General features: G+C 36.4%; 1 protein-coding gene across 1 annotated transcript in view; it reads right to left on the reverse strand.

Moving 5' to 3' along the window:
- Window positions 1–10,882: 10,882 nt before the first annotated feature.
- gnao1a (guanine nucleotide binding protein (G protein), alpha activating activity polypeptide O, a) overlaps window positions 10,883–18,097 on the reverse strand; it is a 124,898-nt gene continuing 117,683 nt past the window's right edge. The window contains exons 7-8 of the mRNA XM_073850775.1: window positions 16,349–16,502; window positions 10,883–13,201 (exon numbers count right to left, since the gene is read on the reverse strand). Coding sequence (XP_073706876.1) covers window positions 13,014–13,201; window positions 16,349–16,502 — 342 coding nt within the window. The 3' untranslated portion in view covers window positions 10,883–13,013. The remainder of the gene's footprint in view (window positions 13,202–16,348; window positions 16,503–18,097) is intronic.

The raw sequence follows: 18,097 nt of genomic DNA on the forward strand, positions 1-18,097 counted from the left end.
TTCCTGGCTCCTCGGAGTCCGACTTATGACTGTACACCCAAAATACTCCCCCCATTCACAATTCTCTTCACTATGGACCGTGTGTGCGCAGGCGTTAAATACACTACAACTTCACTGTGCGAGATGCTCGGTATTTTTCTTTCTCTTATAGGTTTAATATGTACGGAGGTTAAAGTTGTTACCTGTGTTCGAGAATGTGCAGCGTGGAATTTATAAACACACCATGTTAGCGTTTTTCTTAGAAAAAAAAAATGAAGTGCGCTCAAGAGAGGATGTTCACATTGTTATATATATATTGTAAACTATTACAGGCCTATATTTTTAATCTTATTACTACTTAAGTCAATTTTGAGATTCACATCTGTTTGTAATCCATCCAAGATAAACAAACGTGAACAGGAAGACAAAGAACACTCTTCATAGACAGACAAGAGGGATAGATAGATAGATAGATAGATAGATAGATAGATAGATAGATAGATAGATAGATAGATGGATTGATGGATTGATGGATAGGAGGATGAACGGACAGATGATAAATAGTTCTATCAATGATAGATAGATAGATAGATAGATAGATAGATAGATAGATAGATAGATAGATAGATAGATAGATAGGAGGTTGAACGGACAGACGATAGATAGTTCTATCAATGATAGATAGATAGATAGATAGATAGATAGATAGATAGATAGATAGATAGATAGATAGATAGATAGATAGATAGATAGATAGATAGGAGGTTGAACGGACAGACGATAGATAGTTCTATCAATGATAGATAGATAGATAGATAGATAGATAGATAGATAGATAGATAGATAGATAGATAGATAGATAGATAGATAGATAGATAGATAGATGAACGGACAGACGGTAGATAGATAGATAGATAGATAGATAGATAGATAGATAGATAGATAGATAGATAGATAGATAGATAGATAGATGAACGGACAGACGATAGATAGATAGATAGATAGATAGATAGATAGATAGATAGATAGATAGATAGATAGATAGATAGATAGATAGATAGATAGATAGATAGATAGATAGATGGAAGAACGGACAGACGATAGATAGTTCTATCAATGATAGATAGATAGATAGATAGATAGATAGATAGATAGATAGATAGATAGATAGATAGATAGATAGATAGATAGATAGATAGATAGATAGATAGATAGATAGATAGATAGATAGATAGAAGAACGGACAGACGATAGATAGTTCTATCAATGATAGATAGATAGATAGATAGATAGATAGATAGATAGATAGATAGATAGATAGATAGATAGATAGATAGATAGATAGATAGATAGATAGGAGGATGATGAACGGACAGACGATAGATAGTTCTATCAATGATAGATAGATAGATAGATAGATAGATAGATAGATAGATAGATAGATAGATAGATAGATAGATAGATAGATAGATAGATAGATAGATAGATGGAAGAACGGACAGACGATAGATAGTTCTATCAATGATAGATAGATAGATAGATAGATAGATAGATAGATAGATAGATAGATAGATAGATAGATAGATAGATAGATAGATAGATAGATAGATAGATAGATGGAAGAACGGACAGACGATAGATAGTTCTATCAATGATAGATAGATAGATAGATAGATAGATAGATAGATAGATAGATAGATAGATAGATAGATAGATAGATAGATAGATAGATGGAAGAACGGACAGACGATAGATAGATAGATAGATAGATAGATAGATAGATAGATAGATAGATAGATAGATAGATAGATAGATAGATAGATAGATAGATAGATAGATGGAAGAACGGACAGACGATAGATAGATAGATAGATAGATAGATAGATAGATAGATAGATAGATAGATAGATAGATAGATAGATAGATAGATAGATAGATAGATAGATAGATAGATAGACAGACAGACAGACAGATAGATAAATCCTATAATGATTTTAATATGTTCTTGGGAAGATGAGTGTATTACAACATCAGTGGTAAATATTTGTGTTGAGACATATCTTTCTTTATTGTGCGTGTTTTGAAGTTGCAACTTCCCTCAGGACAGAGGGGGAGGTAGAGAAAAGAGAGCGAGAATGGGGAAGTGAACGCAGCACCAGAAACATCCAAAGGCCTCCAAGCCCTGTCAGATCTAGCAGACAGATTGCATCACTTTTGTGCGGCTTACCACAGCCATCGTGTGCGACTTTCAAATGTTATAAGCGCTTCAACTGTCGGAATATCTGCATGTATGATACTTTAAAAAGTAGTTAGCTGATGAGTAAAGAATCTCCATGTTCATTTTGAACTCAGCCTGGCTTTTATACTTCCTACACTGTTCGTTTTTTTCGTTATTAAACACACCCATCAGTTTCTGGCTGTCACATTAAAGATGATAGTTATGAGTTCTCAGTAATTGTGGAAAATCTGTCAGATGGAAATATATTAGTATAATCGGCACCTAATTTAATTAAAATTTAATTGTATTGTCAGCGCACTTTGACAAAAACAACTACTAATATCTACAAAAACCATTTGTGTGTGTGTGTGTGTGTGTGTGTGTGTGTGTGTGTGTGTGTGTGTGTGTGTGTGTGTAAAGGCTCATGTAAAAGCTTACATTACCCAAGCAATTATTAGTTTAGCACCCATTAGTGGTAACTGGGTGCACATATTCCCTTGGCCCGCTAATGTATGTTCTCATATTAACACTCCCGTTGTGTTGCAGACCTGCATTAGTACCATTAGAGTTGAACAACATTGTATAAAATGTTTTGCGAATTTTGACAAGGCCCATAAAGTATAAGAGATTAGAGTATGCGATGGGATTTTGTGCCCAGTATATGACTCCTTGCAGACTGCATGTGATGAGTTTTAGCTTGTCTCTGTTTTTCTCTCGTCCTCTTTCTCATGCATCAGATTGAGATCTGCGGTGAGTTAATGTGTTAAAAGGCTGTGCTTTGGGCCAAATGGGGCGTGTGAGTGCTTTAATAGCACCACATAACACTCATTAATTAATGAAATATTCTGTGGTTACCGTCTGAGACCCATTTTGACAGAGTGCTCGCAGTCTAGAGGCTAGGTGTCTGCTCCAATAGGTTTCAACTGAATGGACACAGAAGATTTTAGCGCTCGAGATCCACTTAGGGGTCACTCGAAAACTTTGTTGGAGTCTTTCTGTGCAAACTATAAGAGGGAAAAGTTTTGTTTGTGTAGTTCTCAGCAGTTTTGCACCTCACTGTTTCTAAATTGTTTGCCGCGCACAGCTGCGCTGAAAGAATGCATAAACAACAGATCAAGAAATCCCCCAGATTTTATACGTCTTCAACTCATGCAGTATTGCAAGTGATGTGTTGATTTGAGAAGGTAAGTAGGGTAATCTTTTGTTCAGGTATGATATTAAATATTAAATTGCATCAGGCAAACAAGTCAGACACATAATAGCTCTGCTGACTATACAACTTTGGCTTTGTTGGTGTGTGTCTGCACACTGAATGAAGCTCAGGTGCCGTCGAGATAATGATGTGATTTAAAAGCCTACCAGCCATTTAGTGAAGAAGCTAAACATAGCTCTCGAAGCCTGACACACATGTTCTGCTCTTACTGGAAATAAAAAGAGATAACAATAAATAAAAACATGACCTTATAAACCATGTAAGAGGTCTGGGATGCTGACATTTAGCTGATTGTTGAGAAAAGAAGCTCTCTGGACAGCACAAAAACATCTATCTATCTATCTATCTATCTATCTATCTATCTATCTATCTATCTATCTATCTATCTATCTATCTATCTATCTATCTATCTATCTATCTATCTATCTATCTATCTATCTATCTATCTATCGTCTGTCCGTTCTTCTATCTATCTATCTATCTATCTATCTATCTATCTATCTATCTATCTATCTATCTATCTATCTATCTATCTATCTATCTATCTATCTATCTATCTATCTATCTATCTATCTATCTATCTATCTATCTGTCTGTCTATCTGTCTGTCTGTATGTGTGTCTTTATCTGATTATCACTAACCCTAAAATACCAACTTAACATTGCAGATTCAAAAATACACATAACAAACAAGGAAATAAAAAATCTATCTTTAAAAGGAAAAAATATTAGGAAGATGTCTTTTCTTTTAAAAATATATCTAATAAACAAAAAATCCAAATAAAAATGTGTCTTTAGAAGAAAAAAATAGTACTTTCTATCAAAAGAAGGAAGATGTCTAATTTAAAAATATACATCTTTTAATAGGTTTCACAGCTGTGTCCCTAGTTTTTGTCAACACCATCAGATATGTAAAAATATATACTGTAATTAGATCATTTCAAAGTCAGCGGCCACCCTGAAGATTATTTTTCCATATTTCATGACATAAGCAAGTTCACTCAGACTCTGGTGAGTAGTTTTTGCATTTTGTAAATTGTTATCAATGTTGTTAATAATAATAATAGTATTATTTCTTTCAAAGTAATTAGTTAAGTAATTAAGTAAAAGATTTTCTGTCAAAACAATGATAGCTCCGTCATTTATAGCTCCCACAGATTCTTTGGTTTTTCAGCATTTTATGTGTATTTAATCCCTTTCCAACAATGATTGTATGACTTAGAGATCCATCTTTTTACACTGAGGACAACTGAGGGACTAATACGCAACTATTACAGAAGGTTTAAATGCTCACTGATGCTTCAGAAGGAAAAACTATGCATTAAGAGCCAGGCGTGTAAACTTTTGAACGAAATGAGGATGTGTACATTTTTCTTATTTTGCCAAGATATCTAAAGTATCTCCATTCTGGTCAAAAGTTTTCACCCCCGGCTCTTAATACATGTTTTTCCTTCGGAAGGATCGGTGAGCGTTTGAACCTTCTGTAAAAGTTGCATATGAGTCCCTCAGTTGTTCTCAGTGTGAAAAGATGGATCTCAAAATCATACAGTCATTGTTGAAAAGGGTTCAAATACACAAAAATGCTGAAAAACTAAAGAATTTGTGGGACCTGAGGGCTTTTTCTGAAGAACAGCGGGTAGTTTAACTGTAACTCATGAACAACTATCACGAAAAAAAAAAAAAGAAAAAAAAAGACGTATGTAAATTTTGAACGGGGTAATTTTTATAAATTCAACTATTATTTTCTCTTGTTGACTATATGTAAACATCTTTTATGTGAAATATCTTATTCAGGTCAGTACTAAATAAAAAATAACATGCATTTTGTATGATCCCTCTTATTTTGGTAAAATAACAACATTTTGCATATTCTGCAAGGTGTATGTAAACTTTTGACATCAACTGTATATCTGAAATATGGTTACATGTAGGCTACATAATATTTATTTAAAAATATAAATAGCTACTATTTTTGTATCTGATGTTGTTGACCCATAAGTGATAGACAGGGACAAACTTGCTCCCAAGGTGATAACCTTTGAACATGTTGAAGATAAATCCAAAATAATACCTTGATACTGTACATGTGTTTTTGTTAGTCTGATTTGTTCCAGTAGTCAACTCAAGAGCAGTGTTGTCTGTGTGAGTTCGCGTCTGTGTGCTGTATTTACACACACTAGTTATTAGGCTGCTCTCAGAAGGCGACGTCAGTGACTGAGAATCATCAGCAGTTTGAGCGCCTGAGATGATTAACGCTGTTACCGAATCTCCACGGCTCTCCCGGTTCTCACGCGCAGTGCGCGTAAACGGCGCTAGACGCGGGTGACAGTTGTCGCTGCTAGACTCGTGCCCTGAGGAAACCGAAGGGGGTGCCGCAAGGTCAGACGGCGAGACCTCCCGAGTTTGGCACTGGTGTCCGTCAGTCAGTCAGTCAGTCAGTCAGTCTGGCCGACTCGCTCATTGAGACAAAGCAAAATAACTACAGTTGAAAACACTCTCAGATTTCAGGCGGTAGTATGTTTCCCGCCTGAAATATGAGCGTCTGTTCTTCAATGTTATTCGCGGGTCGCCAACACGCTGTGAGGAGGTGTGATATAGCCTCGGTTTATTTCAGAGCGGACATAAAATCTTACTTCACGTCACGTTTGCTGTCTAAAAGAGGCCAAATGATTATGTCATCTGACATTTACAGCAAACGAACCCCATCCGCAAGCATTTTAACCTGCTTTTTTATAGTGACTTGTGACTTCTGCAGTTCACATGCAGGTCTTCTTTTTATAACCAGGTATATTAGGGAGAGAAAATGTATGAGAAATTAAAATGTCACTGTGACCGTCTCTTGGTGAGGTCGACTTGATAGACTACTTCGGTTCCAGATCTGTCCACCAGAGGGCGGGCTTGATCGCGGGTTTTCATCTATTGCTCATTGTGTTTGCTATGATTCTGCAATTTGCATACACAATACTAAAGGAGCAAAATTAATTTGTGAATTCTGTTATGGAGTTAAAATCAACTTCGCATTTAAAACTCAAAAGCCAGTCTTAAATAGCGCCAAAAAATACATTACATGAGTCAAAATGATCGATTTATATGCCAAAATCATTAGGATATTAAGTAAAGATCATGTTCCATCAAGATATTTTTTAAATTTCCTACCGTAAATTTATCAAAACTTAATTTTTGATTAGTAATATGCATTGCTAAAAAATTAATTTGGATAACTTTTTTGCACACTCAGAATCCAACTTTTCAAATAGTTGTATGTCAACCAAATATTGTCCTATCCTAATAAACAAAACATCAATCGAAAGCTTATTTTTTTTAATTTATACATTTCAAGACAATTTATGACTGTTTTGTGGTCCAGGGTCACATTTATGTAGGCTATTCAAATCTATTCAAAATTTACATGTTATTTACATGTTGTGATAATTTCTAAAAGTTTTAATGTACACTGCCACTCATCAAGGCTGCATTTATTTGATCAAAAATACAGAAAAAAAACTGTAATATTGTCAAATATTATTTCAATTTAAAATAACTGTTTTCTATGTGAATATATTTTAAAATGTAATTTATTCCTGTGATACAAAGCTAAATTTTTAGCATCATTACTCCAGTGTTCAGTGTTACATGATCATTCAGAAATTATTCTAATAGGCTGATTTATTATTAGAATTATTAATAGTTGTGCTGCCATTTTTTTTTTTCAGGATTCTTTGACCAATAAAAGGTTAAAAAGAACAGCATTTATTTATAAAATAGAAAGGTATTCTAACAATATACACTACTGTTCAAAAATTTGGGCTTTTTTAAATAAAAAGTGATAGCATATTTACATTGTTAGAAAAGATTTATATTTTGAATAAATGCTGTTCTTTTTAACATGTTATTCAAAAAAGGGTCACAGGTTGCAAAAAAATATTTGGCAGCACAACTGTTTCCAATATTAATAATTCTAATAATAAATGAGCATATTAGAATGATTTCTGAAGGATCATGTGACACTTAAGACTGGAGTAACAGCTGATGAAAATTCAGCCTCGCATCACAGGAATAAATTCTATTTTAAAGCATATTAAAATAAGAACACGTAATAACATTTTGCAATATTACTTTTTTTTCTGTATTTTTGATCAAATAAATGCAGCCTTGATGAGCTTATTCCAAACTTTTGAGCAGCAGTGTATATCAATCTATTTTTGACTTAATCTGAACATCATAATTACTGAGATCAATCCTATGTGATCAGTATGTAACTTTCTATTCATCTATGTCTTCAAGGACGTCCTTCAAGGACCACAGCATTCACATCCAAAATCCAGAGGTTTAAAAAATTCAAGGTGTAATTTCAAGAGAAACAGGTAAACTGCACTAAACAGACAGCATCATTCCAACGCCGAGGGGACGTAAGAGTAAACGATGCAGTTTCCATAGCAACAGCGGCTTTGGGGTCTTGACCTTTGTGACAGAAATTTAATCAGCATTTTGTGCCGGCCATCTCATTACTCACCACCACCACCGCACACACATACACCACTTCCTTTTTCTCTTACACCCTCATGCGCTCTTTAGCACAATGTCCATTATTATCCAGCAGGTTGTCGGCTTGATGCATAATGTGTTTGGAGCTCAAGATTGCATTGTGCGCATGCAGAAACTGAATGGTTTTATGCAGTGTGAAATAACAAATTCACACTATAAAATTTGCGACAAAATACATAAATCTAGATGAAGGTATTGCATGGTGAGGAAATCTGCACCAGGCCGTCTCCTAGCAACAGGCAGACGATGGTGCTGCACTATAAATAACTTAGTGTGTGTGTGTGTGTGTGTGTGTGTGTGTGTGTGTGTGTGTGTGTGTGTGTGTGTGTGTGTGTGTGTGTGTGTGTGTGTGTGTGTGTGTGTGTACCTGGTATTCATCACGTTGTGGGGACCAAATGTCCCCACAAGGATAGGAATACCAGTGGATTTTGACCTTGTGGGGACATTTCTTAGGTCCCCATGAGGAAACAGGCTTATAAATCATGCACAATGAGTTTTTTTGAGGAAGTAAAAGTGTGCACAATCTCCTGTGAGGGCTAGGTTTAGGTGTAGGGTAGGGTTAGGGCGATAGAAAGTACGGTTTGTACAGTATAAAAACCATTACGCCTATGGAATGTCCCCATAAAACATGTAAACCCAACATGTGTGTGTGTGTGTGTGTGTGTGTGTGTGTGTGTGTGTGTGTGTGTGTGTGTGTGTGTGTTTGTGGAAAAATAGCTGACAGGGACAAGGTCCTGGGATTGAATTTTAGGGCATACCAAGACACTACACTGACTCATCATTGTGTGGTTACAAGATTGAAATAATTCAACATCACAGTGAGCAATACTAGCAACTAGTGATGCTCAGATCATGTGATCAAAGAAAATCCAGTCATTTTATTTTAGTTACTCAGTGTTCATATAATCAAATTAATGAATAGTGGCAGCTAGTAGTATGACTGATTGTGTGTAGCCTTTGCTTAAGTGGTTTTGTTTAGATGTTGTTAGGGACACATTTTAATCACTATATTTAATTAAACATAATTAAACTAAATTCTTCTTTGAGTCCATTTAGCAGTTCTGTTGTTAGCCTGTTGGTGGTCCTCATGAGCCTGGCACATTAAACCACTGATTTGAGTGAGTTTTAAGCTTGTCCTGATGGGTGCTACTCCTATGGAAGGCAAAAAAGAAGACGCTATACCTGTCACCACCAGAAGAGGGGGAAGGACGACTTCCTTTGTTTCCTTTGTGGTCCACCTGTCGTCATATGTCTTCGTCTTTTTCGCTCTCTTTCTGTTGTCTTAATGCTTACTGGTGAGGTAAAAAATACTAATATATCCACCTTATTCTTCGACGCGGAAGTAAGCTTATGGGCGGCTTCTGGTTTATTAGCCGCTACAGGGAAAAGACAAGAATAAAACAACATGCAGTAAACAGTAAAACTGTTTGCAGTACAAACCAGTGTGTTCATAACTAAGATAATACATTAAAATAATACGGTAAGACGCACTGATTTGCAACATCAAGCAGCAAAACAAGCTGTTTCGTACGGCTAAATATAGCTGAATGAGACCGGAAGCCAGACTCGTGAAATTTACAAATGGCCGCGCCCGCTCTTACGCGAAAAATAAGGTGGATATCGTAGCTAGTAATACGTAAATAATTTATATTAATATATGCACGTTACTGTTTAAATGTTTGGAGTCAGTAAGATTTTTTTTAAAAGAGAATACATTTATTCAGCAAGGATACATTAAGTTGAATAAAAGTGATAGTTATGAGACACTAATGTAGCAAAAGAGTTCTGTTTTGAATAAAGGCTGTTCAAAATGAACATATTAGAACGATTTCTGAAGGATTGTTGCCATCACAGAAATGAATTACTTTTTAAAATGTATTAAACACAATAAAAATACTGCTGTTTTTACTGTATTTCCTTCTTTCGAAAACATTAAAAATATTACTGATCCCCAAATTTTCAATGGTAGTGTATATATAAATATAAATTGTTGTCACTGAGGCCTCACTGTAGCTATATAAAGCCGCTGTGTTGAGTTGGGTGAACAGTGTCGATACCAATTACCTCTGCAGTTTCCCATCATAGTCTGCATTTCATCCTGCTATCTTAACACACACAAACTCGTTCTCTCATTTTCTCTCCCTCTCTTTCCATATGTGAAGCTCTCATTGCAATTATCATCCAATCAGACAGGCACAAAGTGGCGCTTCCTCTTTTGAAGCTGCGGTATAGAGTGACTGAGCATCTCCTTCTCTCTTCAGGACCGTCTGGCTGAAGACACACTTAAGAGGCGAAGAGACATAATTATTTCCCTTGGGATTCAAGTGCACTTCCTTCATGTCCCCTATATTGCATACCAAGACGTTGACCCAAGACGTTTTATAGTAAATATAGCATGATCTGGTGAATAGGTTTTAGTACTTAAGGTTGAATTAAAACATATTACTTTACATTCTGTTGTTTTAGTATTGGATTAATGGTGGATAAGGTTTATATTAAAGAGATAGTTCAGTGAGAAATTCAAACCTGTAAGACCTTCAATCATCTTCAGAACACAAATTAAGATATTTTTTGATGAAATCCAAGAGCTTTATGACCCTGTATAGACAGCAGGGACTATTTAATCGATGTCTTTACTAGCTTTCTGTGCCTTGAATGTTTCAGTTGCGTTGCTGTCTATGCAGGGTCAGAAAGCTTTCGAATCACATCAAAAAAATCTTAATTTGTGTTCCAAAGGTGAACATATGTCTTACGGATTTGGAACATTTTTAGGTGAACGATCCCTTTAACGCATCCTTTCGTTTCTATGCTAACTAATCACTGTTGGTATCTTGGAGGCCTGATTTATTTGAGCAATAGTGAAATCTATAAACAACCAATCAGTTTAACAATGGAATGAATGACAATCAAAAGCGAAAAGCTCCAGGTTGTAGTCATGAAAACTGTGGCTTTTAATGTAAACACTACATTCGATTGGTTTTCCAGCACGAACATCCCACATGAAAGAACAACCATTCACTAAAGAAGAGGGAGAAAAAGCAGCACAAAAGCATTCACTTGGAGAGAAAAAGAAAGGATTAAAAAAAGAAGGGAAGGAGAAATCAAATCAACGGTGGTGTAGGTAATTGTACAGTTTTTTTTTTCTCTTTTTCTTAGAATTTCAAACTGAGAAGGCAGAGAGGGAGGAGAGATACATCTTTCCAAATCTACGTGTGATAGGTGAGAGCTGTGCTTTTCTATGCAGACCTGGAAGGTGTTTGAGTACAATTCTCAAAAAACCAAGAGAAAGCGCATGAATCTGTACAGCCGTGCACAGCCCCGCCCTCTCCGGCACCGGGGGCGGAGCCGTGCCACCAAAAAGTGGTTCGTTCGAAAAAATAAAACAAATTAAAAAAAAAAATCAATACATATACTGTAATTCAGGCTAAGTAAAGACATTGCAATGCAGGGCGAACAGGCAAAAAGAATCGGTACAGTTCATCAACATCAACATGGGTAAGTCAGTAAGAACGGTTCAAGAGTGGATCACAGGAACCCTTGCAAAATTCTTTTTTTAAAAAAAGGGGGAGAGAGGGAAAAAAAGTTCTGTAGCTACAAAGCACAAGAAATATACCTTTAATAATATTACAGAATAATCATTGATATTGGTATTGTTATCATCATCGTCGTCGTCGTCTTCATCATCGTTTGTTATTATTGTCATCCTTTTTTTCTTTTTTTTTCTCAATTATGTCTACTCGTAAAGATTCTAGAACTGGAGGATCTACAGCTTTCTACAAAGACTGACAGCCCAATGACCTTCGTCTGCAAGCCTCCACATCGTTTCCCTGAGCCCCACATCTACCCGCCCACCCCGTAACCCCGCCCACATGATGCCCATTCTTTTTGCTGCGTCCGTCTTTTAAGTTTTTCTTTTTTTCCTCTTTTTTTGTTCTTTTTATTTTGTTTTAATCTTTATTTTCGCACCATTAGCTATGTGAAGCAGTTAGCTGTTTCTTTATACAAAGGCTGAGGGGGGTCATGCTATCAGTGACGGGGACTCCATTACCCAGCCAACTAAAACAGGCCAACTAAAACAGGAAGAAACCTAGGGAAAAGAAGGAATGGAGAGGGAAGGGTGACAACGGACGAGAGGTAGAAGAATGGACGAGGTGTAGTAAGTACAAAGGAAGTGTGTGGGACAGATGATCAATAAATAAATTAATAAATTAATCAACAATACAAAAGTAAAAGTTCCTTACAAGACAAATGTTAATAAGTTCTCATAACAGTGACCTAGTGTTTCTACTACTATTCCCAGACACGTCATTCTCAGAAGGTTGGCACTGATATGACACTCGCAATCGTCGCACTGGTTCGACAGGCCCGGGGGTCACATGCCCAGTGGCCCGGGCCCTTCCCCAGAGAGCTGACCTACGGAAGTGACGGGGATGGGTAGAGACGAAAAGTAAGAAAAGCCTGGGTGTTTCCATCCTCTACGATATCGAACGGTACTACAGTGATTAAAAATCCGAAACAAGGACACGCTACAACTGACTTGAACCGTAGTGCTGCTCAAGACTAGCATAACCGTGGATTTAGCTATCGTCACATTATCGTCAAAGTAAATTCATATAGCCAGGCAAACATGTACAGGTCATCCCCCCTGACTGATATTCGTGTAATAAATATACATACAATGACATAAAACATAAAAAAATAGTCAAAGAAAGACATTTATCAAAACGAAAACAAAAAATGAGGGTTGTTTAGTTCAAACAATAAAGACACAGTGGAAAACAGGGGAGAACGAATCGAGAACGTACGACAGCAAAGAAAAACAAAAAACGACACGAAAAAGGTCCCAACTTTGTTCTAAAACCATAAAGGCTGGGTTTCTATAAGAAATCAGTTCTGTTGGCAGCTCTTTGAAAGACAAACTAAAAACATTTCATATATATAATATATTTATATATTTGTATATGCCTATTTTAAAATTATCATTATCATTATTTACCAACTTGCATTTTCAATAATAATCATTTCCAAAGAAGTGGCTCGAGAGGGAAGGGGCGGGCCTCAGTACAAGCCACAGCCTCGCAGGTTGTTGGCGATGATGATGTCGGTCACGGCATCGAACACCACCTGGATGTTTCCTGTATCCGTGGCACAGGTCATGTGACAGTAGATCTCCTTATTAGGCGAGCGGTTCTTGCTTTCAAATTGTGCTTGGATGTAAGCAGCTGCATCGTCGTAGGTGTTTGGACCTAAGAAAGGAAACAGAGATCAAATGAGTGTGTTATGCGTCTTATGCAAAAATTTTAAATGGCATAAAAGTGGCACTCTGATCTTCAAATCGCCTTTGTGCTTGTCATTCAAAGCGCTCATTACCCTAATATTTCAAATGACCTCGATGACTTCTGACATTCTCAAATGTCTCTTCTCTTCCGTTCTCTAAAAGTCATGCATTCTTTAACTTGGATTCTTATGAACTAAGTGTCCCATTGAGAAGCTGCTGTATCTTGGTTATGTACGAGACCATTTAGGTTCAAATTATTTGGACAATTCTGTTTCACTGCATTAGAAAATCTGCATACATGTAATACTAGACTGATGTCATCCAAGATGTAAATGTTTTTCTTTCTTCAGTGGTAAAGAAATGAAGGTTTTTGAGGAAAGCATTTCAGGATTTTTCTTTATATAGTGGACTTCAATGGTTGAAGGTCCATATTGCTCTTTCAATGCAGCTTCAAAGAGCTCTACACAATCCTTGCCGAGGAATAAGAGTCTTATCCACAGGGTTTGTACAGAAAATTAATTTCCAGGACTTTCAAGGACTTCTCAAGCACTACTTTTTTGATTTGCAAGGACTTCAGAGATCTCACTTATCAAACAATGTCTTCAAAATTCTAAAAAAGAGAAATAAATAAATAAAGATAAAAATATACTAATAAATTAAAGCTGCAAGAAGTCATGAAAGGTCCCTCGCACACGGGCTCGCCGCCGCCTGGTGGCTTTAGAAAAACAGGGAACGATGGGCAATATTGCTTTTAATATAGTAAATACAGGAGGAATATGTCAAACCCAATTATATGTGCCAAACTTCCCAGCTTTGCATGTAGTTTTTTCAATCATATGAAGTTTGGTGCAGGCTGAACATGAGTATGTTTGAGTTAGTATAAAGCATGACATATCCTGTCGCCAACAGGTGGCGCTATGGTTATAACTGAATATTCACCTTTAGATGTCTTCAGGCCAGGACTCCTACTAAACTTGTGAAGTTTGGGGCAGATCAGACATTGTATGGATGAGTTATAGCAAGTTATAGCAACTTCGAAATTTGTCAGGCCGCCATGGACACACCCTTAACGCGAAAACTCTAAATATTAAGGGCTTTAGATTACACTGACCAAATTTTAATCTCTCCTAGAGAAATTAAATCTCTAGGAGGAGTTTGTTAAAATGCAACGCCTGGAAATGGCAAAAATTTGCTGAAAAAATTAACAATAACTATCTTCCTGTTGGGTTTTGGATTTGCTCAAAGATACTTGTTCGGAGATATTGGTGTGTTACATGTGTGTACCGATTTTCATACATTTACGTGAAATGTAGCGGGTAACGATTCACGATCCATGCTTCGAAGATCTGAATTTGATTTAGATCGTGACTTCAAATCGTGTATTGTGAATCATTTGACTTGAATCATTTAATTCGCTAAATTATTCACAAACCTGTGCTGAACTAAATCAAATTGTGAAAGGCGCTATTAAGTCTTAACCTGAATCAAAGAATTTGCGTTACACAAAGTTCCAATCTAAATCAAATGATTAGTGATATGTGATTTGAAGTCCCAATCTAAAACAAATGATTCGCAATCCGAAATAGTGAATCATTTTGCGACACAATGGTTTAACTGATCTGGAGTTTCGAAAAGCTCCATTTGACCCATCACTACATGCTTTTTAAAAACATTATAGGCATTGTCGAAATGCGAAAATGTGGAATTTGGAATTCGAATGGCTCTTTTAATTCGATCTGGTTTTTACTGATTCCCTTAAAATGACTGATCAGTGTCACAAGTTTGAATCAATCGGAGTGGTTCCAGTGTAAATGACTCAATGGATTTGGTTCATTTGTTCCACTTATCGCATCTTCAGCCATGTTTACACGGCACTGTCAGTACTACTACTTGCTTAGCTCAAATGTTTTCTGACATTAACTGAAATAAGCAAAATAGGTATGATGTTTTTTGAATTGCGTGAATTTTGTGTGAAAATATGTGCTTATTGACAAAATTAAACACTTATTTTATAGATACATTGTCTTTTCAAGTACCTCTTCAGGAATATTGCTTTTTTTCGAGGGTTTTCCAGGCCTTAAATTTCAAAAAGTCATATTCAAGTACTTCAAGCACTTTAAGCACCTTATACGAACTTTGTATCTAGTGAAACCATTGGTCATTTTCTACAAAAAAATAAAAATTCATAATACTTTTTTTAACCAAAAATGCTCATCGTGCACTAGCTTGACTTGCACATTACGTAGTCATGACGCGGGTGGAAGTAACGACCAACTGTTTACAAAGCGAACGCACAAAGAAAGCCAAACGCCCTTAAAAAAAAAGGTAAAACCACGATGTCGAACAATTTTGAAGTTTGAGGAGAAAATGAGATGAAGTTTTTCACCCTACCCTACCATTTTTAACCAAAGTACATAGACAAAGAACTAAACACGCATGACCTTTCCAATGTGATTATGTAATGCATGTAAAATAATGTAAAATCCTGGAATGTTTTCCTCAGAACTCGAAGTCAACCCTCCCGTAAACCTACCCATATCACCAAACCTGTCCCTAGTCCCACGTCAATAGCAGCAAACGTGTTTTGCAATACAATATGAACAATAAATACATTGTACTTTTTTTTTTATGTAAGTACATAGTAGTTAAGGCTACATAATATAAAGTGGGACCAAAATAACATTTGGTTGAATATTTTTGTATATAAAGCAAACACATTTTTAGTTGTGATTTCAGTGTCCAAATGCTTTTTGGGGCCACTGTATGTGAAAAGCAACACTGAGGTTGTTCCCGAACTGTAACGGGTCTAACAGAGGCAGTGAATTGTATTCTGCCATGAAGAGAGTTTGACAGACCTGCAGACATCCCTCTGTGCCCACCTTTTACCCATGACTGCACAAGCAAGATTCAGCTACTACTCTCAGCAGCGCTGCTCCATCCTTTATCTCCCATGTTACAGTGCCTTCAAAATGAGTCTAGTGCTCATACTGTGAATCCAAACGAATGGGGTTTTGACATCTCTAACCCTGACCTGACCAATCAGAAACATCCTTCCGATGCAACAGTGCTACGAGCGTTAAAATCTTTACATGTTAACAACCAGAAGCATTCTTACCTGTGTATTCAGGGAAACAGATACTCAGGGGAGATTTCTTGATCTTTTCAGCGAACAGGTCTTTCTTGTTGAGGAAGAGAATGATGGAAGTGTCAATGAAGAATTTGTTGTTACAGATGGAATCGAACAGCATAAGAGACTCGTGCATGCGATTCTGCAAGAGGAGAAGAAACCAGAATGGAGGACAGACAGAGAAAAAAGAGGAAGACAGAAAAACCAGAAAGTTTTAGTGGAAAAGTCAAGGTAAGGAACTAGCTGAAGCCCAACAAAAAGCAAAACATCAAACTATTGTTTCAACCTACGTTAGCAATGTTTACAGATTTTTGGTAACAGTTTAATGAAATTATGAATATCTCCCCAATCCAATAGTGATGATTCACCACAAGTATTCTAATTATGCAGAGAAAATGATATAAACAGCACTCGCAATCTGTGTTGAAGAAGCAGGACTCAAAAATGAGCGGCACACCGGAATTCATGAGTACTTTATTCATTCATGTCATATAAATAGACATCCATTGTTCAATAAATAATCACAGCAGTGAGACACACATACAAACAATAATTACAGCAGTTTGACAAAAACAAACAAACAAAAAGTGATGGACGGTGAGATTACAGTAATATGTGTGAAGGGGGGCACGGCTCCCGTCTGCCGGGGCCCTGCTGTATTAAATCAGAATCAAATATGAATTAAACACTACAATGAAACTCACTATTTCAAATTTAAGTACCATTTCAAGTAAATTATGCTACATTAGCAAAATGTACCGCTTGAACTTATCACATTAGTCAGTCTGATGAAAGGCGTCTGGATACATCACCAACAGTTATTTGGACTACGGCTACAAGCCAGGGAACAAATCGGTCTTTGTCCCTCAGCAACGGACAGACTCAATCACCCTTGAGTTTCTTTACCTTGGCCGCTGACCTAATTATCCATGTGTCTGAGCTGACAATTGACGTACATTAGCCATCCGTCTCGTTACTCATCATTCTTTAAAATCATAATCCAAATTTTTTGGCCCATCAAACTGGGATTAAGGTCAAAGGAGTTTACTAAAAATGATACTGCTTTCCCTTTACACTCTTTGTTTGGCTTCTAGAACTCTAGAAGTCACTATACAGCTACATATGCAGTTGAAGTCAAGTTTACATATACCTTGCAGAATCTGCAAAATGTTATATATTTTAGCAAAATAAGAGGGATCATACAAAATCTGTTATTTTTAATTTAGTACTGACCTGAATAAGATATTAGACAATCAAGATGTTTACATATAGTCCACAAGAGAAAACAATAGTTCAATTTATAAAAAATATCCTTAGTACATATCCTTAATACAGTCCCTTCTTTGTCCAGAACAGTTAAACTACTCTCTGTTTTTCAGAAACAATGACTGTATGATTTTGAGATCCATCTTTTCACACTGAGGGCAACTGAGGGACTCATATGCAACTATTACAGAAGGTTCAAACGCTCACTGATGCTCCAGAAGGAAAAACCATGCATTAAGAGCTGTGTTCATTTTTCTTATTTTGCCTAAATATCAAATTTTTATTTTCATTTCATACTGCCCTTCAGAAGCTACAGCAGATACTTACATGTTTCCCAGAAGACAAAATCAGTTAAATTTACCCTGATCTCCAAATTCAAAAAGCATTCAAGCATTCAAATACACAAAAATGCTTAAAAACCAAAGAATCTGTGGGACCTGAAGGATTTTTCAGAAGAACAGCAGGCAGTTT

This window comes from Garra rufa, chromosome 11, assembly GCF_049309525.1.
Source record: "Garra rufa chromosome 11, GarRuf1.0, whole genome shotgun sequence".
Taxonomy (NCBI): domain Eukaryota; kingdom Metazoa; phylum Chordata; class Actinopteri; order Cypriniformes; family Cyprinidae; genus Garra; species Garra rufa.